Genomic DNA, 27,212 nt, shown 5'->3' with positions numbered 1-27,212 from the left:
TGATGGCCTGTATTACCTTTTGTAAGTAAAACGTCCGTACTGATGTTAATGTACATTTTCCATATAGATTGTGGATTTGTGCACCTTGTATGGCTAAGGTTTTGGTTCGATGCACAATATCTTGTACCCAACTCCATTCACATATTGATTTGCTGACCATGACGCCCAAGTATTTGATTTCCACTATTTCTGCGATGGGTATGTTTTCAATCCTCCAACGAAAGTTTTTATTTTTGACACCTTTTACTGATCCAGTTAATTGTATCGAATGCTTGGTACATGTCAATATATGCTATGAAAAGCTTTGTTCTTTTTTCTATGGCGTTCAATTTTAGAATGTTTATCAATGTCAAATTGATTTCAGTCCCTACACCCTTGGTGAAACCAGTTTGACGACAATCAGTAATTTTTTTCTTATTTGCCTATGCTGTTAGTTTCCGCTGTAGGAAGTTCGCAAAAATCTTTCCAATTGTGTCAAGTAGGGCAATCGGGCGATAGTTTGCTGGATTGGCCCGATTGCCCTTCTTAAAGATTGGAACTATTATGGCCGTTGTCCAAGAATGCAGTATTTTCTTAAGCTCTGCAATTCTTGCAAATAGATTTGCAATGAAAATCGACCATTCATGTTTGTTTGATTTCAACATGACATTAGTGATGCCGTCCGGCCCAGCCGCACGTGAGATTTTCAACTTTACAATTGCGGCACATATATCTTCGGCTGTCTCGTTGCAATCCCAACGCGCTGCTGCTTCTTCTTGTATAGGGGCGGATGTTACATTATCTTTCGAGAACACTTTGTTGTAATGTTTTTTCCAGTCACTTTCAGCAACCTCATTGGCCATCGTGTCGGCTTGATTTCTAGTGCAATTATTCATTGTATGCCAAATTTCTCTACAATTGTTTGATTTAATTAGGCCCAACATGTCTTCACCTTGTTCTGATCACGAAAAAAGGCAAAGGCTTTAACCCAATTATGGTATTTTTGCTTCCGTTGTTTGATCAATGCCAGGACCTCCGGCCCACCTTGCATTTTCAGGTTACGTATTTCTTTGTGAGCCTTCTTTTTTTCCTCTTTGACTTTCGTACTCCATTAATGATTGTGTATTTTAGTTGTTTTTTTTTCAATAAAGATTTTTCTTTTTGATGAGGAAGCAATACGAGATAATTTAATGCATCTCCATGAGACTTGGCCAGTTGTTGGAAATTATTGGTCAGTAATGTTATTTGTTTATTACTTATTCTTAACCTGTTTTTCCCATTTGTCACCTCCATATTTTGGTCCATTGTCGAAATATCAGTTTTTAGGGGCATGATCAAATCTAAAACCAAGACATCATGATCGATATTTGTTGTCTGGATTATTTTCAGTCTCACAATTTTATGGCAAAAGTGTTTCGACAACCAGATATAATCCAAGATTTTCTCATAGCCCATGTTATGCCTGGTCGCGTGGGGCGGTATGTCGCCCTCCACCTGCCCATTTACCATTGCACAATCACATGCCTCCATTTTGATTTCCCATTTGGCTCTTCTTGAGTGCATAATTTGCCCTTCCTTCCTGGTCGCTTCAATTCTTTCTCCATTTGTGTTGAACCAGGTAGTATTCATATCACCGCATATGATTATAGTCAAGTCATGATGGACTTGTTGATGTTTATCTATAATCATTGTCACTGATGTCAAAAATTATTCTGATGTTATCTGTGCCGGATTCCAATACACATTAATTAGCAGTAAATACTGCATTTTAGATGTTTTTGTGGTATTGTGTCGCATCAATGTACTTTGCACAAATAAGTTTGGATTCTCAACTTCGAGCACTTACCAATTTGTCCCAGTTTTTACCATCGTTATTAATCCTGAGAATGGGTGACCTTGGGCGTTTTTCCCTGCAGGATTTAGTAAGGTGACATATCCATCTTTCACCGGAGTGCTCCTAAGCCATGTTTCCTGGAGACATATTGCCAGGTTATTGCTCAGGTCTGCATGAAAGTCCTCGTATAGATGATGAAATCCTCGTGTATTCCATGATAACAGGGTAGAGGATGATTCTCCAAGGTTCTGTGTTAGCTAGTGGTTTCTTCCACCAGTCTTCCCTTTTCCAGATATTTTCTGCTGGTTTGGCACTGTGGTCAGATGTTGTCTTATCCCATCCCTATGCTGCTCATTAGTGAGCTCGTTCTGGCACTTCTCATTGTTTTTAAGTTGATTTGACTGTGTTCCATGCAACACTTCAGACACCTCAAAACCTAACAGCAGCAGTTATTCTTTTGCAGACAATATGATCTTGCATACGGCCTGAGATTTTATATGCAGGTATACTCGGTCAGCTTGTTCTTCAAAGATGTATTCGACAATTGAAATATCACGAGAGGACACAGTTCTTAAAGCCGGTACTGAATGCAGAAGTCGCATTATGTTTCCTCTATTTAGATTAACATCGTTTTCATCTTCAAAGAATGTTCGCGACCAAGATTTTCGAAGTCAAGGATTAGAAGTCCACCCTAAGATTTTTTTGTTCAACTTGACTTTGCTCCTTCTGTCGCTGAGCTGCAGTTAATTTGGGATTCAATTTCACTGACTGTTTAGATTTCGATTTTTGATCAACAATTTGTTGGCTTTCATTGACATCTCTTTGGATCTGTGCCAATATGGCCTTTCCTTTCCTTAGTCCGCTTTGTCTATGCTGATCCTTCAGGGTACCGTCATAATCAGAACTTAATCCAGTATTTGTTATTACAGTCCACGGATTTCGAATGTTCACCTCAGCCTTATTTGCCTGCTTGTCCAGATCATCAGGACAAGTTGCACTCTCTTCGCACCCATCGAGGGAGTTTTCTTCCGCATAATCTTCGGAGTAAGTGGAGAGGTTACACAATTCTTCGGATGATGTCACTGACTGGATTGACTCTATTTCCGAGTCTAATCTTAGTCTTTTTTTAGGATTTGATGTAACCAATATCGCCGTTATGACCTCTACAGTTTTCAGCGCATCCAAGTTGCGTGATTTGACTGTCTCCTCCTTTTTTTCTCGTTCAAATAGACTTGGTTTCATTGGTGTTGTTAGATTTCGTATACACTTTGAGTTGCTGTTCATTTTATTTAATGCACAATTTTTCTTTTTCTCCTTTTTTTTTGTTTTGGGTTTGGTTAACACCTGTCTCTTGCACTTTCTGCCTTGAGTTTGTGGTCTTCAAAGTTTTTGCAGCTCCGCTAAATATGCTAAATGACATATTTGTTGATGAGCAGTGTGCAATGACAGGAGATTGTTGTAAAGGGGCTTTTTCTACCACCTCGTTATTTGTCTTTTTCTCAGCCTTATCAGCAATTACTAACGGTCTAATTTCCAGCTCAATAGTTTCTCCTTGAGTATCTTCTGTCGCCTATGGAATCGAACTCTGAATGGCCGGTGTCTAATTTGGCATCAATGCTAATAAGGTGTCATTTTCTTTGGGAATTAAATTTCTAGATTCTCGCAGAGTGTCGAGATTGAGGACAACAGTTTGCTGTGTGTTTATCATGGAAGCTTCACTAAGCATTTCTTCCTGTGTAGTGACGTTATGGACACTACGGCTAACCTCAGAGACCACTGTGGGATTTTGTTCCATGATATGAATCAATTGATTCATATGCTTGATCATCGTGTCCATCAGTACTTTCTTTTCCAGAGTGTCAGTCACGGCTATTTCATTCAGTCTATTATGCCACAAGGTTGAAGTTACGGCTTCATTAGCCAGTTCACCTTCTAGCATTGTGTGCAAGCTTTCCATTTTTGTTAACTTTTCATTTAGTTGCCCTACCATTGCCCCAATATTTTGTACCGCTTCTTGTAAGTTTTCATAAAGCTTGGTAAATGGAATGAGTGCCAATGATGTTGCTGCTAATACATTGTTGTGGATCTGAATAGCGGCTGCTGCCGACAGGTTGGATTTGATAGCAGAAGATGCCTCTTTTAGAGCGTGCGTGCAATCATTTTCATTGCTCGTGTTACACGGTTCAAAATCATTTTGAACCTCCAGTCTCTCAAGCCCCTGCAACCGCTGGTTGGAGTCATTCAAATTGGACTATGTCTTTGGGGTAGAAAAGTGAGACAGCTGCCTTGCTGGTAAGATTTTATCTTTAGTATTATGAAGGGGTTCGTTGACTCGATTATGCACTGATTTGATATTCGAGCCTTGTTCCGGAAATCGTCCGGACCTCAAATCCTTGTACTGTGGCAACTCTGCATATTGCATTTGGTCTACATGGGTTGGCTGTAAGTTTTGCAGCAGACTCCGTCCTTCCACCATCTGCGACTTTCCAGAAGTCGGGCCCTGTGGTTTTTTCCAACATTCACAAAGCTCTCAGACAGACGCCCCTTCATTATCTCGAAGTCTGCTCTGAGACGCTCAGTGAGCCGGGCTTCCCGCCCAGCAAGATCAAGCTCGATGGGATCCACAATGGATTCTTTAGTCTGCACTGTTCCCGTTTTTATGTGCAATTGTGAAGTAATTTTATGCGACTCACTCTTTGCATTGGAAATGGGATTCTTCAGTGTTCCTTTCGTGTCTTTCTTTTTGAACATGGTATTTGTTTTGTTAAAATTTTGGTGCACCACCATTTTAGACTGCTTCTCGATAACGGATGGCTCTAAGACGACTCTGTTTCTGACATTAGCAAGATTGGTATTGGCCGCTTTTGTTTTTTCTGGAAAAGTACATTTTAAAAGTCTTGTATCATTGTTGATTGTAGGCACTTCCATCTCCAACAATTCGATGTCAGTTACATCGAATGGAGTCTGAAAGGCGGTGATATTCACTTCAATCATATTTGAGTTGTCTTCCATGTTTTTATCGACAAGCGGGTCCGTATTTACGCCGTTATTCATGGTGAGGTCGCAGTCGGCCTTCGCTGTATTAGCAACCTCGCTGGGCGAGACCACCGCCTCAGCCTGCGGGGCGCTTGTAGCAGCGTTGGCTAGACCATCGTCGCCATGGGTATTGGCGCTGATTACAAGTGCTACATTCATTTCATGTGCCGCGATTGTAGCTAAATGTGCTGCCATCGCATCCTGACTTACGGTATGCAGGTGCTTCGTTACAATGTGCACTGGGGAAGAAGGGAGGCTGCTTGATGGTATATGGGGCGAGATATGTGGGGGAGAGGTACATTGTTCAGTGTATTGTGAATGTTCAGGATTTTGAGATCAAGGTCTAACATCCTCATGCTCTTCCGTCCCCCTCCTTGACCAGTCATAGCCATCCAATGACTCAGTTAGTTTTGCCCCATCCCCATCTCCTTGAAGTCCCAACATATTTTGGTGTACAACACAGTCTCGCAAATGCAGGGATTGTTTTAACTTGGAGCGTGTCTTTGGGCCGATTTTGGCCATGTATTTAGTCTCACCTCTGCATACGTCTGCGGACTGCTGCCGAATGCGCTCTGCGCCCGAACTCCTCCAGATGTACTTCTGTTGGCTCAGTCCAAGGTCCGTAGCCTACTGTTATTTTTTTTTAAATGTCTTTTATTGATTTTATGCAAACAAAACAACACAAACCAAACAAGCAGCATAATCATAATAGTTCCATTACACATCAATTTATCCTAATCACTGCTCCCATAACCCCTCCCTCCCTCCATGAGCCTATTCGTCAATCTCATTCAATGTCTGGCACATGCGGCCGGGTTTCGTTCTCTTCGGAGTCTGTTGGATCTGATATTACTCCAAACAAATCTGCTATTAGCGATTTTCAAGCCAACAGGGTGCCCGCCTCCCCTTCTCCAGCCAGGCTACTCGCTTCTTGCCATGCCACCTTTCAGCCTCCGCCCATTTCTGCAAGTCTTTCCACCATACATCCACCTTAGGTTTGTGGCATTTCTTCCACCCCATTGCAATCCTACGTTTTGCAAGCACATACGCCAGATTTCTCAGTTTCTCAATATGCTTGAGTTTCCGTGGCCTGGGGAACCCGCCCAGTAAGCAGGCCCAGGCCGTGTCCGTAACAAGAGTAACCCCCTTATCAGCCAGTTTCTGCGCCACTTCTCCCCAAAAGCACCCAATGATCGGGCACGACCAAAACATATGTGTCATGTCAGCATTTTCTAAGTTACATTTGGGACACGCTTGTCCTCCAGTGTTTCGGAACTTGGATATCCTCAAGGGGGTCATGTATGCCCTATGCGTTACATACAACTGTATTTGTTTTAATCTGGCATTTCTAGACACTTTTTTGTGATAGCCCAGGGCACGCTCCCACACCCCATCCTCCATTGGGGCCCCCACTTCCACCTCCCAGTCCAGTCCCAGATGTGTTAATTCTTTCCCAACCTTAGCCATCACCATCTCATACAATCTCGAGATCTCGTGCCCTCCTTCGGATATATCATATATTGCTCCCAAAACTGCATCTGGTTCTTCTATCAAAACTGTCTCTGGCCCGGTGTTCCTGATCATCCGCACCAATCTAATGTACGTGACATATTGGCTCGTATGTAGCCCCACCTCTTCGCTGAGTTCTACAAACTCCTTAATGGACCCCTCTTGCCAAACATCGCCTAGTGTTACCAGCCCCACCGATTCCCAGTAGGTCCCAATAATCACCCTCAACTGATTATCCCCTCCTGTCAAAGCAACCAGCGGTATCTGCGGGAGGCACGGGCATGGGACTTCCATCAAGCGACAAGCCCTACGCCAAATTTTCCACCCAAACCTCAACATCGCAGGACGCCCCCTCATTTCAGTTTCAGGCAGCCAGATCATTTCTTTCAAGTAAAACGGGGTGCAGTCCTGTCCAAACACCCTGTGCTCAGGGGTCGCTTCATCGGAGAGCCACTTAGCCACAAACTGTAGCTGTCCCGCCAAATACTAAACCTCAAAATGAGGCAGTCTGATACCTCAGTTTTCATAAAAGTTCTGCAATTTCCAAAACGCCACTCTATTTCGGGTACCATGCCACAGGAACTCCCTGCACATGCTGTTCAATTTACTGAAAAACCTCTTGGGTATCATGTATGGGATATTACTAAAGTAATGCAGGAGCCTGGGCAGGACTACCATCTTGAGCATTGCCCCTCGCCCCATCATCGCCAGGGGCAGTTTTGCCCAGAACTGCATGCTGTTCCTAATTTTCTCGACAGCTACTTCTGTATTATGTCTATGTTCTTCTTCCACCGTGTGGTATACATCTACGCCCAGGTAACGAAAAGAGCTAGTTGCCCATGGTACTTGTAGCACTGGTAGTCTATCCACAGGAGTCCCCTTATAGTTACCCAGCGGGAATATGACAGACTTTTGGGGGTTCACCGATATGCCTGACAACTCTGCATATCTTTCCATCCCTTCAAGTATGTATAGGAGATTTTCTCCTGGGTATTGCAGGTACAATAATAAATAATCTGCGTACAAGGATATCAAGTGTCTTTCCCCTCCTACTTCAATGCCTATCGCATCATACTGTGCCCTAAGGCATATTGCCAGAGGCTCCAGGGCTAAAATGTAAAGCATCGGGGACCAGGGGCACCCTTGTCTGGTGCCTCTACCAAGTTGCCATCTCTCAGATATCACCGCTCCAGTTCGGACCCTGGCAAGCGGCTCACTATACAACATCTTAGCCCACCTTATATAGTCCGGCCCCATTCCATACCCTTCCAAGGCAGCCAATAGCCATGACCACTTGACCGAATCAAAAGCTTTAACTGCGTCTAGAGACACTATCGCCATCTCACCTTCATTCCTGCTACCCCATTCGACCACCCGGTGAAGACGCCTATGGTAATGTGTTATATTCCTATTCGGGACATAACCCGTTTGATCAGGATGTATCAGTCTACCAATCACTTTCTGCAATCGATTTGCCAGGACAGCCGTTATAATCTTGCTGTCCGGATTTAGCATCGACAAAGGTCTGTAGGAACCACATCTATGCCCCGGTTTGTTGGGCTTGGGCAGCAGTATTATGATCGCCTCTCTGAGCGACTCAGGCAACCGTCCTATCTCAAACGCCTCATTAAGCATGTCCAGCATTGGGGGGAGGATTTCCTGTCTGTATACTTTATAGAATTCGCTGGGGAACCCATCTGCTCCCGGGGTTTTACAGGTAGGCAACTGCTTAACAACCGCCTCTAACTCCTCTAACGTGATTGGCTCATCTAGCTCCTCTCTCTCCTCTTCACTGATCTTGGGCAGCCCTAAATCTTCTAACGTTTCAATTATCTTGCGTTGGTCACTCATCTCATCATCCCCGTACAGCGCTCTGTAATAATCCGCAAATTCTTTGTTAACCCCTTCTTGCGTGGCCACTTCATCCCCGTCCTCCCTAATAATGGTCCTAATCGGAGGCCTAGGGGTCTCGCTTTTGTATAGCAAGGCCAAAAGGCTGCCTGTCTTATCTCCCCCCGCGTGCTGCCTCGCAACATATTTCCTATAATTAAGATTGCAGAGTCTTTCCCAATGCACTGCACATTGTTGCTATAGTTGGAGTACCAGCTCAGTGTCTACATCACCGTTCTTCAATGCTGTTTCTAGCTCAGTTTCCGTCCTCTGTAGGTCAGCCAAGACCCCACCCTGTAACCCTCTTGACTTGGCAATGGCCGCCCCCCGCATCACCACCTTAAAAGCTTCCCATAATGTGCCCGCGGTGTCAACACTCCCAGTATTCTCCTCAAAGAAGTTGGTAATCTCTTCCCTTATATCTTCCCTAAAGACTGGATCTTTAAGCGCCTCTACTCGGAGGCGCCATGTAGGGATCCTCACCCTCGGGGGGGCAATATTGCCATCCGAGGATCAGGGCCGAATGATCTGAGAGGACCCTAGCCTTATATTCGACTTGAGTAATCTCAGACATCACATCTGCTGTAGCAAATACATAATCAAGCCTAGTATGCAGTTGATGCGGGGCTGAATAGTGCGAGTATTGCCTCTCAGTGGGATGTTTCATCCTCCACGCATCTGTAAAGCCGAAATCAATTAGCACTGTCTGCAACGCTCTCGCCGCCAGGCTAGGCTTACCCACTTGCCATCAGATCTGTCCACCACAGGATTCAGCACACAATTAAAGTCCCCACCCCAGATCACCACGCTTCCTATACACATACTAAGGTTGGTACACAGGGCTCTGAAATATGCTGCTGTGTTTTGGTTGGGGGCATACGTGTTTACTATGCATACCTCCCTGCTCTCCACCAGCCTTCGCAATATAGCCATCCTTCCATCAGTTTCAACTACCTCTTGTATCGATTGGAACGGGACATGCGGTGCCACCCAGATTAACACAGCCCGGGCGTACGCAGAATATGGCAAGCCCACCACAGTCCCTCTCCACTTTCTCTTAACCAGGTCCAACTTCTCTCGCGTCAAGTACGTCTCCTGTAGTAGTGCAATATCTATTTTCTGCCTTTTCAGATACATCATGATTTTATTTCTTTTCTGGTAACTGTTAAGGCCCCTGACATTCCACATTATTATCCTGCGGTCTCCCATAAGTCGTTGGTAAGCACCCTCTCAATCTTCCGCCAATCCTGCCCCCTCATGCGCCGCAAGTGCAACATTTTGATTCCTCCAAATAGGCTCAAAACAAAACTTAAACTTCCCGTAACCACACACAACACTCGACTTCCCATCCCCCCACCTTCTTCCCCCCATCCCTTCCCCAACCACACCCTCCCCCAACTCTTGCCCAGCTCTATTCCTGGATCTCAGGCACCCCCACATCTAGCCCTGCCTAGCACAAGCTTCTACTCGGGGCTCAGTAGGGTAAGCCGCCCTAATGGCTGCTGAAACTAATAATCTATCGGGGTAGGTCGTCCACGTTCTGTTGCTCCTTTTAAGAAATATTACGCATACAGATGCTAGACAGTTACCAATTGCAGTTTCACTCATTATATTCTAGTCCATGTCGAGCACCAGGCTCGGATTGTGCTCAAAGTTCAGCCAGCTACAATATCTCTGTACAATCGGGATCCTCCTCCCACTCACCCTCACAATGTCCGTATTACAAAATCTTCATTCGGTATTCTCCTGCCGGTCACGATCCGCTTCTTGTTCCGGGCAACCCTGCAGGTCCAGCCATGCGACAACATCCTCCGGGGTATCAAAAAACAGTGCTTTGTTCTTATGTAGCACCTTCAATCGTGCCAGGTACAGCAGCATATATTTGACTCCCGCCGCCCTCAGCCTTCTTTTGACGGCGACGTAACTATACCTCTGCCTTTGCACCAGTATCGTATAGTCCGGGTATGCTGTGATGTTGCTGGATGCTCTCTCTATCGTACCGCCCTTACGAAAATATTCAAGGATCTTTTCTCTATCCCTGTAATTCAGGATCCTCGCGATGATCGGCCTTGGCGGGGCCCCCGGCCAGGGTTTCCTCATTAGGGCGCGATACGCCCGCTCCACCGTGAATCCTTGCGAAAGATTCCCTGCTCCGATCCCTTGTATGATCATGTTTTCAACATAGTTTGTGGGGTCTTGGCCTTCTTCCCCCTCCGGCAGACCAACCACACGGATGTTGTTCCTCCTCGCCCTTCCTTCCGCCTCTTCCACACGATTCTCCAGGTTGGCAACCTGTTGTTTTAAGACATGAATCTCCTTCACATTGTTTGTGCTAACATCGGTATTGATCTTCACCCCACTTTCCAGACCACTGGTTCTTTATGCAAGTGCCCTGAAATCTTGACGTAACAGGGTGAGTTCCGTGCCCACAGCATCAATCTTATTCTCCAGGGCTGTGCGTAGGTCCGCCATTGCCAAGTCCCATTTAGCACTCAGTCCCGTTATAGCCTCCAGGATCTGGTGCTTCTCCCCTTCGGGGGCGTCTTCCATGGGAGTCACGACCATGCTCTGCACCGATGTCGAGGGGGTCCGCTGCTTTTTCGTAAAAACCTCCATCGTGGGTTGCTTGGACTTGACTCTCAGCCCTTTCGCTGACATGGCGCTGCTCTCCACTCCTGTACGGCTCCGTCTTGGTGCAGCTTCTGCACTGTCCTTAGTCCGACAATAGTCTGGCACCCACGTCTCCTAACTCACATTCAAGATGGCACTCCGAATTGTCTTACGGGTGGGCTATGACCTCGCACTCCTCATTCAACTTCCGTAGGCCTTGTCGCCCAAGTATCCAATGCTATCTCCTCCTGCAGTCAGATCGCCAAGGCTTCATTAGCGTACGCCAGGCCGGGCACTCTCACAGTGCTATCTCGAACACTTTTCCATATTTCCTGTTGCACTCGTCCTCCAGGCAATCGTCTGCGGCCTTGTCCCGCAGTCCCCGGGAATCAGTTTCGTTTCTCCTCAGAGGTCTCTCCTTTGTTAGCCGCCATCTTGGCACCGAAGTGGCCACACAGCCGTACCAACAAAAACGTATATATCTCACGATTCTCCGGGACCATGAACTTCTCCCATGAACTCCACTTAGCGTGCAGCTTCCGACGCCTGATCCCCAAAGTTCCAGGCGCTTGTTACAGTTTTAGCGGGTAACTTTGGCAAAAGTAAAGTCGGATCATCAGGAGCTCCTCACGAAGCCCGTCCTATTCCATGGCCAGATAGCCACGCCCCCCCGTCCGTAGCCTACTGTTCTCGCCACTCGGCGCCAAACAGCAGCAAAACAGTTGCTGTTAAATGCAGAATGCACCGCTCTTTACTCCGCGGTAGGGTTTACCGCCGCAAGGGTGATTGTGTTTGCTCTTTGAAGTGGGTAAAAGTCACGTGGTTGAACACGTGACCGCCAGCAGGCTCTGCCCCCTCCGGGGAGCGAGCGTGATGCAGCAAGAGTCCTTCGTGACTCGCAGTGCTGGGGTTGAAGCAGCAATCACTATTTCCACCAGACCTGCGGCATCCACCTTTAATCTGCCTACGGACAGAGAGGGAAAGAAATCTGATGCATTGGCCAGAAAGGTGTTGACCTCTAGTAGCATAGAGCTCAAAGCCACTAACGTAGCATGTGGATTCGCCAAGTACTCCTTTGGCTTCTGAAAGGCTGTGGAACATGCTGCTGAATACATCCCTGAGGGTGCCATGCACAACACATTTTTACAGCTGATGGAGGATGGGAAGGAGGTAGCCAGTGGAGGATGGGAATGAGGTAGTCAAGCAGTTATTGCAAACGGGCCTGGACGTAGCAGACTGTGTTGGCAGAGCAATGGGTTCAGCAGTTGTAATGAGATGCCAAGCCTAACGAAAAAGTTCTGGCTTCTCTCAAATGTTCAAAAAAGACTGCTGGAAATGCTCTTTGAAGGTGACATGTTTTTCAGGCAGAAAGCAGACGAATCCTTAGAGAAATTCAAGGAGTCCAGTTAGCTGCTAAATGATTGGGCCTAGCGGCGCAGCCGGCTAAACTTGCCTTCAGCTTCGCCCTCCAGGGGCAGAGGCTATTTAGACCTTGTGTCCTTTGGCAGGACAGCGCAGCTCCCGAAAGTCAGGCAAGGACAGATGCGCTTCTCGCATCCCGGAAGAGACAGAGGGGTGTCTAGAGAGGCCAGCAAGCGGCGGCACGGTCACCCGGGCCCCCTAAGCCGCTTTGATTTTCCCCTTCTATGATGCTCCGGTTGGTGGACGCATTGGCTCCAGTGGCAGGAAATAACTTCCAATGCCTGGGCCCTACAGTTGATTCAGTGGGGTTCCACTACTTATTTTCATAGACTTCAACGACTGCTTATGGGATCATTGCACAAATCTATCTGCCATTGACCTCTTCTGTCTCTCTAGGGTGCTATCGCCTGTTCTCTTTTTATGAGCCATCTACAAGTAAGGTGCACAGTTAAACCCACAAATGCTTCTTTCCAAGTTCACCACTTCTGACATCTTCTAGCTTCCAGTCTCTGCCCACCACATTGTTCTCGTTGGCTAGCAGTATGTGCAATATTGTTCATTGCATCTTTCCCCTTTGTGCGATGTTTAGCTTTACCTAGCATTTTTTAAATACCCTTTTCAGACATATTTAAACCAGTTGCAGGTGAACACTAGGTGCACTTAACAATGGGCTCCAATAATATCACACCAGTTATAATGCGCAGTGCCTTTAAATCCTTGTTGTGGAACTCCAAGAAAGCCATCCGCCTGTTCCATTCAACAGAGTTCAGAAGCAGTGCTGACAAAACCTTGCTTGACCCAGTGCCACCCTATCGTAGTGGGGATGGCAGACAGCGGGCATGTCTCGAGCGTCTCCGTTGGCTTCCACAATCTTGCTGCACAGCAGCTCGTTGCAGACAATGCACTGGGCTTCATCCGCTATGAATGGTGCTTCGGTTAGTGGTAGACAGATGATCTATGGTGGTAGTTGTGGATCGGTGTTGTCCGTCTGCCATCAAGGCCCCTCTTCCCAATTGTTGTATGGCGTTTAAAGGGCAATTGACCCAAAATAAACATTTTACAAACTAAAAAGTATACATTGGTTTTCAGGAGGAGAGATTCTCTATAAATACAGACCCAACACTACCCCTCAAATCCTCAGATTACTGTGGTAGAATGTTTCACTCTGTAATATGCCACACAATTTCACATTGCTACAAATACACATTGCTACAAATATTGGTGATTGTTATCTAGGCATTGTGTCAAGGCCAGTAATTAAGGCCTTGTCCCGATGAGAGGCGAACCCCTCTCAGCCAGGGGTGGGAGGACTACCAGCGAGCCAACTAGTGCCAGTCCTACCTCTGAGGTGGATGGTGGCAGCAGGGAGGGACCCAATTCCTGCCCCTCACGCCCCCTGTGCCAGAATGCTTGCATGCCGACCCTTAGCTCCAGCCATGCTTCCTTTACATGATGCTTGGCAAACCTTTTGTTTTTTTCAGACCACATGAAGTAGATGATATTTGTAATTTTTTTTAAATGTTTTTTTTTTTTAACGATGACTGAAGTGAGAGAACAATTAGCTCCCCACAGCCATCCCGAGCAAACAGACACCTAAAAGCACCAGCAACTCTCCAGGATGCCATGAAAGGGAAATCCCACACAGACTCGCGTGACTGCTGCACACGTAGTGGTTCACTGCAGCATATCGGCAGATGTGCCAGTATTGATTCTTTGAACACCGTACACCACCAAGGACAAGTTAACGATTCTGGAACCCTCCTAGAGAAAATACTTCCCTTAGAGGGCATGGGGAACCAGCACCTGTATATTTACAAGCTTGGACACTGGCCTACCACAGCCGCCATGGAAGCTCTGCAACAGGAATGTGCAAAGGAAGTGGGCAGGGCTTAATCACAGTTTTATGCCCTTTTCCCAAAGATACGCAACCCTGACGAAAAGACAAGAAAATGTTGACTAGGGAAAGGGGACCAATCGCTAGAGAAGTAGGGCCCCATAAGGCAGGAACATGAAGGAGAAGATGTGGGTTTACCGGGTGAGGTCGTAGTGGAGGTGGAAGATGACCAAGAGACCAGCCGGAGGAAGGAAGGCACAGTGGATTGTGGGGAAGATTGTTGGAGCAGGGTGGGGACTGGTTTAGGAGTAAGAATGGTACTGCAATTTGAGTGTGCATAGTTATGTGGTATGTGAACAGAGGAAGTTACTGTAAGGAGTGAATGTGAAGTGACTGATAGTGGGGGGGAAACAGTACTTATGTACTAAGAAGGGAGGAGTGTAGTAGTGGAAGAAGTGTTGTAGTGGGTGGAGGACTGTTGTAGTGGGAGGCTGAGTGTAGTAGTGGGAGGAGGATTGCAGTAGTGGGAGGAGTGGAATTGCCAGAAGAGGGGAGTAATACTATGGAGGTGAGAAATTACAGAGAGGGTGAGTAAGTGGGTTATATGTTGTTTCCCCGCCAGCTGTTTTCACTGAAGCAGGCTCACTGAGCCTGTTTTCGGCACTGTGGGGGAACATCACTCTATTGGCGCAGCCCTTTCCTCACCACTCCCAATGCGGGAGACACCCTTGCAAACTCTGTTCCCTCCTCCCCCCACAGTGTGTTGCTTGTTCGGCAGGTGACATCCCCACCACACCTAGACGCCTGACCCGCCCCTCTCCCCCCAAAAAAACATCAACACACACACACACACATCCCCACAAATACATACAGACATACACACACATACCCCTGCCTCCAAACGCCCTTCTTGCCTCTCTGGCCACCATCCTCCACCCCTATCTGATCCATAACCGCATGCACAGGCACTGCGCATGAGGCACTGCGCATGGGGTGTTCCCCGACAGGCTGCCGTTCGGTGAAGGCGGCCTGTCGGAAAATGTCTATGATGAAAGGGGGCACTTTGGAGTAGTGAAGCGAATTGGAAGGAATTTTTACATAAAACTGTTAAGCTGAGGAGTAGTACGAGTGAAACATCGGAGGGAGGAAGAATTGGTGTACGTTTGGAGGAGTGGTAGTAAGAATACAGGAAAAGAGGTGAGTGGGCATCACTGATCTAGCCTGAATACACAAGCAAGTGCAAGGCACTATCTAACCTCCCACTAGAACACTAACCCTAACCTATTGTTAAAGTAGGGACAGTTAGGAAGTCCCTGGAGGAGTGTAGATAGTCTGCAAGTATGGAAACCATCTGAAGGAGATGGGGAAGATCATAGACAGTAGGAGTTACAACTCAGTAGAACTGGGTGCATTGAGTAAGGGCAGTGATTTGTGGACAAACGAGAAAGAGAGGGGCGGCTCTAGGCCCCAGCAAAGAAAATAAAAAGCTTTGAACTGTCTCCAAGACTCAGGCGGCCATCTGTGACAGCATACAATTTCTCCTTGTGACTTACAACAAAAGGGACCAGATTGGTGTGATGACGGGCGCCTACATGTGGATGATGTCAAAGGCTTCAGATAATCCATTGTACATCCAAGTTACATTCCAACTGCCTCCATTTTAGAAGCAATGGCCATATCAATAATGCCAGTTCATTTAGAGACTGTCTTCTGAACTGAAACCCTGTCTCCTTTGTATGCGTTCAGATGTTTCATTTTATTTGACTTTCTTGATATTACAGTGAACAAGACAATAAGCCTCCATGTTAATGGTCTGAGCTAAGACATTTTCTCTGACCCGCTTTGGTGGGACGATTGTACACATGATGAGATCATTACTTGGTAGACATACTTGCATACAGTAGTACAATTTCAATGGATTGGCTTTTGCCTGGAAATTCCTCATCTGATAGATATTCCATCCAGCTTCAATGCTTCAGAATATTTATGACAGGGGGCTTAGTGGAACTCGACCCGGCCGTCGACCATTGATCTGTCTTGCTCAGCGTCTTGTGGTTGGTGACATGATGTCAAGCGTCGTATAAATATCACGTCACTACGTCCCAACCTCAGTCCTTTTTTCCGCTCGCTAACAAGCTGCTTGGGAACACAGAGCTTCGACTCACTCAATGTTTTCAATAGAAAAAGTATTTTTTCCCTAACTCCTCAACACGAGATGTCGGTCGCTCAGGTATCAGGTTTCAAACTGTGTTCCAATTGTGGCACCAAGATGTCCATCACTGACCCACACGAGTTGTGTCTCTGGTGCCCGTGCATGGGTCACGGGACTGACGGGTGTCAATTGTGCACCAAAATGCAACCTAAATCCCTTTGCGATTGAACTGCAAAACTCGCTCTGGGTCGACCGCCCTCAAAATTTCAGACACAGTCAGCAGTTCAGTCTTTGGAGGCCGAAACTGAGGGGTATACCCCTGAGAAAGAACACAGGCAGAAGAAGAAACAGTCCCTCTCGAGGAGCCACTCTTCCTCATCCCAAAAGAAGAAAAGGCATTGCTGCCATCGTCAGGATTGCGAGTCATCGACTTAAAAAGGTAAGCCGTCGGCTGGGCCTACCACCCGCCAGGAGTGGGAGGATTTCAAATCCACGATGCTTGCAATGTTCATGCAGCATGCTGCAGTTGGTGTGGCTAACCCGCCCCCCCCCCCCCCCCACGCAATATGCTTTGAAGCCAAGAGGCGCACTCAGTGTACCCGACCCCTCTAGTGCCCCAATACCGAAAATGTTGGTGCCGATAAATCTTTCGATGTCGAAAGAAATCCAATGGAAGCTGGATTACCCCTGTGCATCCATGGATGTCGATGCTACTGCGTCTCGAACATCATCCACCATATCGGCATCGAAAGACAAACCCTCGATGCCGACAGTTGTCGAGAAAGCATTTACTCCACAACCCTGGTCCAAATTCTTTGATACTGTGGCAGGTATCTTCGGCGGGCACGATGCCGATGACCAGGGAGATGTCAACCCGATTTACTTGGGATCAGGAGGGTCGATTATTTTGACGACTAGAATCAGATTTTACAGCTGGCTCAAGGCCTCCAGGACCTCATTGGTCTGGACACTTTGCTAGACCTCGAGTTTCAGCAGTCCCAGCCCTATCTTCACAATACCTCTACATTTTGAGCTCTGGTAGAAAGGTGTCACACCTGCTAGTCCCTGGGGATCTGTCATCCAGGTGGCCAGGACACAGCTATCACTATTGGATCCAGTTCCTGGGGGTGGACCAGTGCGGGAGGATCATCTGGATGGAGGGTCCTTGGGGAGTGGGACACAGAAGGGTGAGACGTGGTATACCCTTCTTTATTACACCTTTTCTCCTTCCTGCCCAGGGGGATACTTGGAAACTCTACCCCTCATTTTCCAACACAAACTCCTTCTCGCAACGTGAATGACAACAGACTAATACCCGAGCCGTTTACCTGACATGTCCCAACACAAGGGTCAGGCAGAGTCAGGCACTTGCCGACAACTACACACACCTGACTACTCTTTCCCTTCCCCGTTGGGAAATGGGCAGAGCACAAGAGCTCACTCCGGGCAAGACCGAAGCAGCCATTCCAAGACGGCACTTCAAGCGGTGGAGAAAGGCGGCGAGACCTGAGAGGACGTCAAGGAGAAAGTTGCCCTTGCCCTTTTCAACCCAGACCCACAAAGCCTCTGATGAAAGAAACGTAAGACCGGGAATCTCAGCTGGCAAATGGTGTAACAGATATCAGCATGGTACCGTCCTTAACTCCAGCGGCAAAGGAACTGCCAACGAGTTCAACACAGCCCGTGAGTCGGAAGAACCTGATAGTCAACCAGATTGTGTTAGGCTCAAGGTTGCAGTGGCAACATTAAGAAGATAATAAAAACACAAGGTCTTTTGTGAGCAAGCTTGGTACCAGAAATAGAGTGGTCTGGCGCCACGTGGGCGCTCAGTCGAAGATCTCTAGTGGGTAACCCTCTTATGAACAAAGAGACTGTATTGAACCTTGAGAAGAAAGAAACTACATATACCAAGAGGCCATAGGGAAGGCTGGCATAAAGTGTTATTGTGGTCATAAAAGGGTCAAGCCAAATCCCTTGTACAGTCGAAAGTCCTTGACCCATTGCAGAAGTTTTGACGTTGTGAAGCAGGCGTTTGCGCCCGGCTGAGGGAAACGCGGTGCAAACTGTGAATGTTTGTGAACCGCGCTTGCCGTAGACAAACAGAGTGAGCGAGCACGAAGAGATCGCCCTTCGGAAGTCTCTGCTTTAATTGGCAAGTGCTCTGGTTAATCTGAGCCCGACTCAGGGAGACTTATGACTGAGAGAAGGATCAGAGCCCGGCTGAGGGGGATCCAAGGGTGAAGGCTTATCACCAGACATAAATATTACCAGAAGGAACTTTTGTTTTGTTGTATTGATATATCAGGCCCTCTGAAGCAAGAGACTTTGCATGAGAAGAAACTTGGATACAGAAGGCCCTGATATTGAGAAAAGGAACTGTAAGCTTGTGCCGGAGAAGCCCAGGAGTGTGCTGTGCTCAAGAGTTCGGCCTTGTCCCGTGCTAAAAACATGGGGAAGTCAGACCCTGGCCATAACTTCCTGACTTATCATTTTGTGAACACTTCTTTCTTTTCTTGTGAACATTATCCCACACCATTTGTAGCATAGCAGTAAGGATTGGCAATATTTTCTTTCAGCATAGGCCCTTTTTAATTGACTAGACTCTACTAGGACTGTATTATAATTATTATATGGTCGTCGCTTGCTCCCATATTAGATTTAGGTTTAGATTAGGCGTTTATGTCACTGATTTTACAATTTAATAAACGCCCTTGAACTCTGATTGCTTGTGTCTGTCTTACTTTGATACCATGACTTCCTTACAAACCTCTCTGAGGAAGTACTTGAGGTGTTGCTTGCTGCACGCTGACCATCTACAAGATCTTTGTACGCGTGCAGATGGGGAAAATTTGAGGCAGGGTGCAGGGAACACGAGATTGACCCCATCTCTTGCCCACCACTACAGTTTTGGAATTCCTCCTGTCACTGACCTCTGCAGGCCATCAGGCCACCATGGTCAAAGGCTATTTGGCGGCCTTGTCTGTGTTTAAGAGATCCCTGGATCAAAGTTTGTTTTTTACGATCCCGGTACTGGCACAATTCCTGAAAGGCCTTGTAAATAAATTTCTGCCAACTCCTTTTGTTTTCCCGGATTGGGACCTTAATCTGGTTATTAAATTTCTCACAGCGGCTCCCTTTGATCCTATGCACTCTTGTCCTTTACGACTTCTCTCTTTGAAAACAGCCCTCTTGGCAGCTATTACTTACAGGCCTTATGATGTAAGCCACCGTTCCTACTTTTTTCCAGGAGAAAGTTTTACCCAGGGTAAGGCCTGGCTTCCTCCCCAAGGTTGTATCAGAAGTTCATCTGGCGCTGTCCATCGACCTTCCGGTCTTCTTTTCTCCTCTTCACCCTTCTAAGCCGGAGGAACGGTTACATCGCCTATACCCGAAGAGGGCGTTGAATTATTATATCACCAGTACAGCCGATTTCAGGACAGCTGACCAGCTCTTCATGGCCTTTTCCTTAGCCTGTAAGGGCCTGCACATAACCAAACAGACTTTATCCCCTTTGGATAATTTTCTGCATAGATGAATGTTACCAGGCCACTGGTAAGGAATTACCAGCAGGCATCAGGGCACATTCCACAAGGGGAGCCTCAGCATCCACAGCATTGTAGAGGGAAGTCCCTCTCCAGGGGATTTGTCGTGAAGCAACATGTCATCTTTGCATACCTTTGCAAAGCACTATTGCCTGGATGTGGCTCTTACTTCTGATGCGCGTTTTGGCAGGGCACTGGTGCAAAAATGTTTGGTATAACTTTCTGCCTGCCTTCTTCATTTACTGCTTTGGGAGTCTTATCAGATGAGGATTCTGCGGGAGAAAGGCAATCCATTGAAGGAGAAATTGCTTACCGTAATGTTCTTTCTATGGTATGGATTCTTCTCCCGCAGTTTCCTCATCTCCCCTCCCATCCATCCCCGCTCAGAATGTCGGTGGTTGGTGCGCATCTTTCTATTTCACTTTGACTTGGTGACTCTGTGTCCGTTTTCTGTCTTCCTGCCACAGTTTCTTAGAACAAATATTTTTCTAATGCTACTTGTAGCGTTTTTTCAATTGTTCCTCCTTCGGAGGTCTATAATTACTTTCTTTTTAAGGGCTCATTAGCCCGTTTGTTCTCTCTGTTTTACTATGCAGTGTATGGTGCTCGGGGAGAAAAAGGGGGGAACTTAGGTTGGGGTGTAGTGACGTGGTATTTATACAACGCCTAATGTCATGTCCAGCATCGACGACCACATGCTGAGCAAGACGGATCAATGGTCGACGGCCGAGTCGAAGTCCACTACGCCCCGCTGTCAAAACATTTCCAAAGCTGGGATATCTATCAGATGAATAATCTGCGGGAGAAGAATCCATAGAAAGAACATTACGGTAAGTAATTTCTCTGTTAGCTGAGTCAATAAAGCTTACCAAAAGGAGTATTATGTTAACAGCCTCATATAAGACAAGAACCTCTACTAATGACATTTCAGTTTTTTACAGAAGGCTGCACTGTCCAAGAGATCGATTTGCAGAGGTGTAAAACCTGTCCTATGTTAAGATGAACTTGTATATTTTGCTTAATGTTGATACTGTACAAAATCTTTTGAGAATGCATTGATCAATCCATTGGCTTCAGTTAAGCGACTGCATCTCTCCAGTAAAAGAAAGCCACCTCCAATTTACACCCGACAACCAAATGATGCTGACATTTTCACTTACCCTGAATCACAGGCCAACATTTAGGATAACTTTATTTACACATGTTAAGGCTGTGCTTCATCCCGAGTCAAAATAGTTGGAAATGTAACAGGAGGCCCCATCAATTTTGTATCGAGAGAATGCGATGAAACAACATACCCTTGGGCCAAGCCGGGCAGTCGGTAGCTGAGTGAGCATAACATTTGAGCGGTTCTGCTATCATTGTTATGAAAGACTTTTACAATTAAGGACTATAGAAGATTCATTGGAGGACTGAGCTACTATTTGACAAAATGAGAACATGAAGGCACAGTATATGTAATGGTGCCCAAGTGCAGAGCTACTCCATACAGTTGGATAAGTGAGTGAATGAGTTAATGAACAGAATCAAGTTTGTTGTTAAAACCGTTAAGGAGAAATTGAATCACGGATCAAGTTCCGGAAACCGGCAAGAGATCTGCATCCTAGGGAACTCTACATGAACTCATGAGCCAACACCAGGAAGCGGATTGTAGAGAGAAAAATAGATAATTGATCAGTAAAATGGTGTGTACCATCGTGTTTTATTTCCATTATTGTTTGGCAAAGGTTTTGCAGGTGCTGGTGTGGTTGTCAGAGGTCCTACTTGGTCTGTGAATTTTAAAGTGGCACCCAAATGTTTTGATCAAGGAGTCAATGGCTCTTTAGGTGAATAGTCTAGAGAACTGATTCATTGTTAATTGGAAATGCTACTAGTAAATTACACTGTCATGTGTAATAAGTTTGTGTTTTGTCTGTTTGTTTTATTTTGTCCATGGTAGAAGTCCCACTTTTGTACACCCTCATTAACTGGCTCACCCTGCGTTCTCTTTATGCTATTGTACAGGCACCTTTTGTCGGAATGCCTCCTCCATCTGTAAATGTGTTATTGTAAGTCCTTTCTGAACGAAATTGACATCTCTGTTCTTCAAATAAATAAATACAAATAAATATTGGTTATATTTTGTTTCCAGGTTACCCAGGAGATTTCAGATGAAACTCGGGTGTTCCGCTTGTTGGGGTCTGACAGGTACATTATTCAATAACAGTAACAATTGTTATTTTATTGGTGTTTTTGTGAAGCATGCACGCGCCTTCATGGCAATTTCTGCACAGTTTTGCAAAGAGGGGTTTAAAATAACAGAGGCCAACAAGGGGTGACAGTAATGGGTAAAGAAAAAGACTATTGATTGTAGTCAAAACTGTATGCTTGCCAGAATAAGGGACCTATCCAATGCTTCATGAAGCAAAGCTCATGGAATCAATGCAGTGAGATGGTGTTATGAGTTTTCCATGCATCTGTAGTGTATCCATGTAGGATTCTGATATAGTTGGTATGGCGATTCTTTGTGCTTTCTTTGGCTCACTTGTTAGCTGTGTTTAAGCACTCAAAGCCAAGCGCTTAGAGGGGAGTGTGGTGGACAAGAATCCAAATGAACAGTATTTTGAATAAAGGAATGTCATCATCAGAGGTATATTTTATATATGTTCTTTCAATGGATTGCATCCTCGCACAGATTGCTCATCTGGATAGATATCCTCCTACACAGCTGTCACAAATGAGGAATCTGTGGGGAGAATCCATAGAAATAACATTACTGGTAAGTCATTTTGCCATCTCATTTTGAGGCTTTTAACCACAAGCTTGTAGTCAGTTTAGGTTTGCCTGGGATCTGTTCTAGTGAATTCCTTCCTGCCTCAAAGTCTTCATCTTAGAAATCTCCTCCTGCTGTAGCCCTGCCTTCTGAATTATTTTCGGCCATATTGGTCACACTGCAGGTCTGCATCAGCTCTGCTCAGTGTCGTTGGTACCTATGACTCATAATGTGGTGCCATGAGTGGTATATGTGGAGCCTCCTATCAAACCAGTTTCTTTTTTCTGTGTGCTCTGAACCTTGATTTTGGAACATGTTGCTACCATTAGCTAACTTGACTTTCATCATTTATCCACCAAAGGCATTGGGCTCCATACCCTACAAGGACTGCAGGAAATATGTGTCATTGCCCAACCCTCGTAAGCACTGTGTCTGGTGTTGGGTCCTTGGAACTGACCATAACACCAATAAGTGCAGTTCCCGTTAATCTATACACATTAAGACTGTGATGGAGCATGTCACAAATGTCTTCACAGCTCTCCTCAAGGCAGGAAGATGCCACCAGAGTATCCGGCTCCATCAAAGCCTCCTTCCGGTATCCCATTAGGCTGTGAGGCCAAAGAGTGTTGTACCCGGGAAGAGGGAGAGGAGAAAATACAAAGATAAAGTGATGCAAGAAGTCACATTCTCATTGAGACTCCACTTCCAAGTTTCACTCTTCCTCCTCAAAGAAATGCCATTGTAAATTCGGCACCAGGTAGTTAGATTCAGATTCAAGGAATCACCATGTACTACACCACCACAGAGCAGTGCAAGATTTTCTGGAAGAACATGTTGGCCATTCTTAGGAGTGCCTCAGTGCCAATGGCTTTGGCCTCAAAGCGTGTTGTTCAAAAAGGACATACTGTACCTCATGAGGCCATCAGAGGCACCTCTTTGGCCCGACACTGCATGCCTGTGGGCTATGTCCAGGCCTCAGATATGGAGAATGCTCCTCTCCAACGCCATGAAGCTCAGCCCTCCAGCATACTAGTTACTGAACTGAGTGCTTTGGCACCAGTCTTTCTGATTTCCACTGGCTTTGAGGTGCGACTTTTATTCCAAACTTGGGTCAAGTCTTCAATGGCCTTGAAACGATGAGGGAAGGTGGTATGGGTGACTGTGAACGTTTGGCCAGCATGGTTTCCGAACTTCCGGATGCCACCGGCTTTGACACTTCTCCAGAATTGCAGTTAGAGTAGGCAACTCCATAAGGTAGGGTTTATGTGCACTTGACCATTGCAAATGCAGTGTAGTGACTGGGGATAGCAGCACTGTTCGTCTGCAAGGATTAACTTGACCGTGCACAGATCATGGGGCAGTAGCCACCTAAAGAGACCCTCTTCCCATTTAATGCTGCGCTTTTTGACCTTATCATGGCTGTGTGGCTAAGACCTGACTCAGCCTGGCTGTGGCCAAGGGCATAGACAGGAGGCACCATCCCACACTGTCGGAAATGGTGTTTCTCGCGGCAAAGGATGAAAACTGGATACTCTAAGGTGCAATGTGTTTGCCACGGGCAACCTTGCTTTGTGGACAGTTAATGCCTCTTGCAACCTAACCAGATATTAACATACCTTGTGGAACTTGCTGAATGAGCAAGTGGGTAACTTGCCCCTGAATGAGGGTTGGATTTGCCTCGTTGGTGAACGGCAGCAGGGAGGCCGCTAAGCAGATTGTGCCGGCCGGTTTCATTGTGTGGCTCGCTAGATGGTTTCTGGGGCTGTGCTCAGGAGATTTTCCTGAAAGAGAACATCCAAATGTCTGATGTGTAAATGAAGCTGCTGGTCATGCCCTTTGATTGGACAAATATTTTAGGTTCCAAGGCAGATGATCCACTTGAGAAATTCAAGGTATCAAAAGCTACTGCCAAATCACTTGGCTAGCAGTCCAGCAGCCTTTGCTAGGGGACGTTTATTTAATTCCTTCACCTACTTGGCCCATTGGGGTAAGATAGAAGCCTTCCAGAAAAGCAAAATGTCTGCCTGCACTGTCCCTTCCCCAATCCTTGATCCAAAAACCCTTTGAATTTGCACCTGGTTAATTCTTCCATGGTAGGTTCGGGGCTATTCCTGTTTGTCTCTGATGAACACCACCTCCGACATCTGAACCATAATGTTAATTTCCCTCTTACCTGAAACCGGTCCTGTATATGCCTTCATTCCTCTCCTGCCCACCTCAGAGGCTCTTCTACTGGCTGAAATCGTGCAGCGCCTGGAGAAGGCCACAATACAACTTGTGCCTGCCTCAGAGAAGGTGAAAGAGGATGTAAGGTGGGCTTGCACACCACACTATGTTCTGCCGTGCACTGCATGTTCCATGTTGCTCACAGACTGGCAAAAAAAAGAAAAATGCAGAGCTGTCTTTGTACATCTGTCTGCATTTTTTATGACATGCACTTGTCGTGCTGTATTTTTCACCTCAGGGACATACTTTCACATCACCTCTTGGACCCTCTGCTCAGACACTTTTTTCCCTTTGCCAACTTCCTCAAAAGTTTAAAGCCTGCAGTAAAAGCAGCCTAATTTTCATCACCCATCCCTCACAGGCTCTGTCTGTGTGTTGAATAATTTGAAAGCTGACAAGTTGTTCTTAATGTGTTAGACAGATATATATTTTGCCTCTTGTAAGCTCTGTCTGTGCTTCTGTTCTATACATTATAATCCCCGGAATTGCCCAAATGATTAAAGAGTTGACATCAGCGTCCATGCTTTAGTCAAGGTGCTGAAATATTGAGCAGGCCCATTTCATTAAGTATTGACAACATTATCAGACTGCTTGGTATTGGCCACCATATCCTGCATTGTGTACTTTTTTGGATGGAAAAAAGCATGATGTTTTAATTATAATTTCAGCGCATCTCTACAAATTGCAAAGATGATGCACATTTTTTTAAATCATCAATGCGAAAACTGGTTACCTTGCATGCCCACGGCTGCAGATGGTAATCTTTAGCAATACATCCTCTATCTCGATGGATTGCTTTCTCCCGCAGATTCCTCGCCAGAATTATATCCCACCACTGTCAGCTGCTCAGAAAACTTTTCAACGAGGGCGTAGTGCACCTTGACTGGCCCGTGCATCCATCTAGGCTAGATGCGGCGGTCGTCTACTCCGAGCGTCTACTTCGGTTGTCTTACATATACTATGTCACTACGCCCCGTACCTAAGTTCCTTTTTTCCATGAGCTCAGCATGTTGCTTGAGGAATGGCTCCTGTGAGAGAATTCTCACTGTGTTTTTTCCAAATATTACCAATTCAATGTTTTGTGATAAAATGTCCACTCCCAAACGGTCAGGCTTCATAGGTGTCCCAAATGCAACTCTAAGATGTCTCTGACCGACCCTCACGTGATCTGCGTGTGGTGCCTCGGCACAGAACACGCCGTCGATGATTGTGGGTCGTATCAGCAGATGAACCCGAAGTCATTTCGGGAGCAGGCGGCAAAACTAAAAGTGGAGCGTCCTTTGTCAAACTTGCTGGCTCGGTCGACTACTTGGTCATCCAAAAAAATTAGACTGACAACCCCACTCCAAAGAAAGAGGACATGCATTGCAAGAAGGCCAAAAAGAGGTTGCATTACAGAAGCCATTCCTCTTCTCACAAGAAGAAGTGTCGCCATTGATGCATGGCACGACTCAGACTCATGCAAGGACGACGTAGGTCCTAATCAGACTTGGATACGTCCAGAGCCGAATGAGAAGAGTAGTGAATGTTCCAGATGATGGAGGCTACTGCGGGTACGGGGAAAACCTTGAAGCAAAAAGCCAGGCAGGGTCCCATTTGCGCCTGGTACTACCGGCGCCAAGGAAACCAAGTCGAGTCCGGTGCTTTCAGGCCCAACATCAGCTGCTGTTAAGTCGACTTGTGTGCCCCTGCATAACCACTGTCCGCTTACAAGCTCACGGATATTCTATATGGAGGTCCACCCACTGTGTGAGCAATGGCTTTCAATGTGGTCTTTTCATACCCAATTGCCTCCTTTTGGCAAAGACCTTGTTCCAAACCTCCTGTGGACTCAGAGTTGATGAAAAAATGCAAACCCACGAGGGGAGATCCCATGTACTTGTCGACTCACCCTATGCCTGAGGGTTTAGCAGTCCAGGCAGCCACAGTTAACAGTACGCCGTCCACATTGATCTCCAGTTTACCAACTGGCAGTCGAAGAAATATGATGCCTTAGCCAAGAAGGTATTTTCTTCTAGTAGCATGGCTCTCAAGGCAGTGAATGCTTTGTGCGCATTTGCCAAGTATACTCACAGCCTTTGGAGGACGATTCAGGAAGCAGCAGAACACATCCCGGAAGTGGAAATGTTTGAAGGTTTTCTGTGCTTAGTGGAGGGCGTCAAGGAGGTAGCCTGCCAAAACTTGCAATCCAGCCTGGATGTTGCGGATTGTCTGGAAAGGGCTATAGGGTCGGCTACAGTGATGCACAGGCAGGCCTACCTGCACAGTGCCGGGTTTTTTTCCCCCAATGTACAATCTAAGTTGCTCGACATTGCCTTTGATGGTGAGCATCTGTTCGGTCCAAGGGACGATGAGTTCTTAAAATAAATTCAAGAACTCCAAAATAGCTGCAAAGTCACTGGGCCTGGCTGTCCAACACCCGACGG

At 46.3% G+C, this 27,212-nt stretch overlaps 1 protein-coding gene across 1 annotated transcript in view; it reads left to right on the top strand.

Moving 5' to 3' along the window:
- The window catches only part of MAP4K5 (mitogen-activated protein kinase kinase kinase kinase 5), a 1,870,683-nt gene that overhangs the window by 1,747,766 nt on the left and 95,705 nt on the right, over nt 1-27,212 (top strand). Inside the window, exon 32 of the mRNA XM_069638985.1 lies at nt 21,940-21,995. Within this exon, the coding sequence (XP_069495086.1) occupies nt 21,940-21,995 (56 nt within the window). The remainder of the gene's footprint in view (nt 1-21,939; nt 21,996-27,212) is intronic.

The sequence above is a fragment of the Ambystoma mexicanum genome, chromosome 14 (assembly GCF_040938575.1).
Source record: "Ambystoma mexicanum isolate Mex_15411 chromosome 14, UKY_AmexF1_1, whole genome shotgun sequence".
Taxonomy (NCBI): domain Eukaryota; kingdom Metazoa; phylum Chordata; class Amphibia; order Caudata; family Ambystomatidae; genus Ambystoma; species Ambystoma mexicanum.
This window is presented reverse-complemented; position numbering and strand designations above follow the sequence as displayed.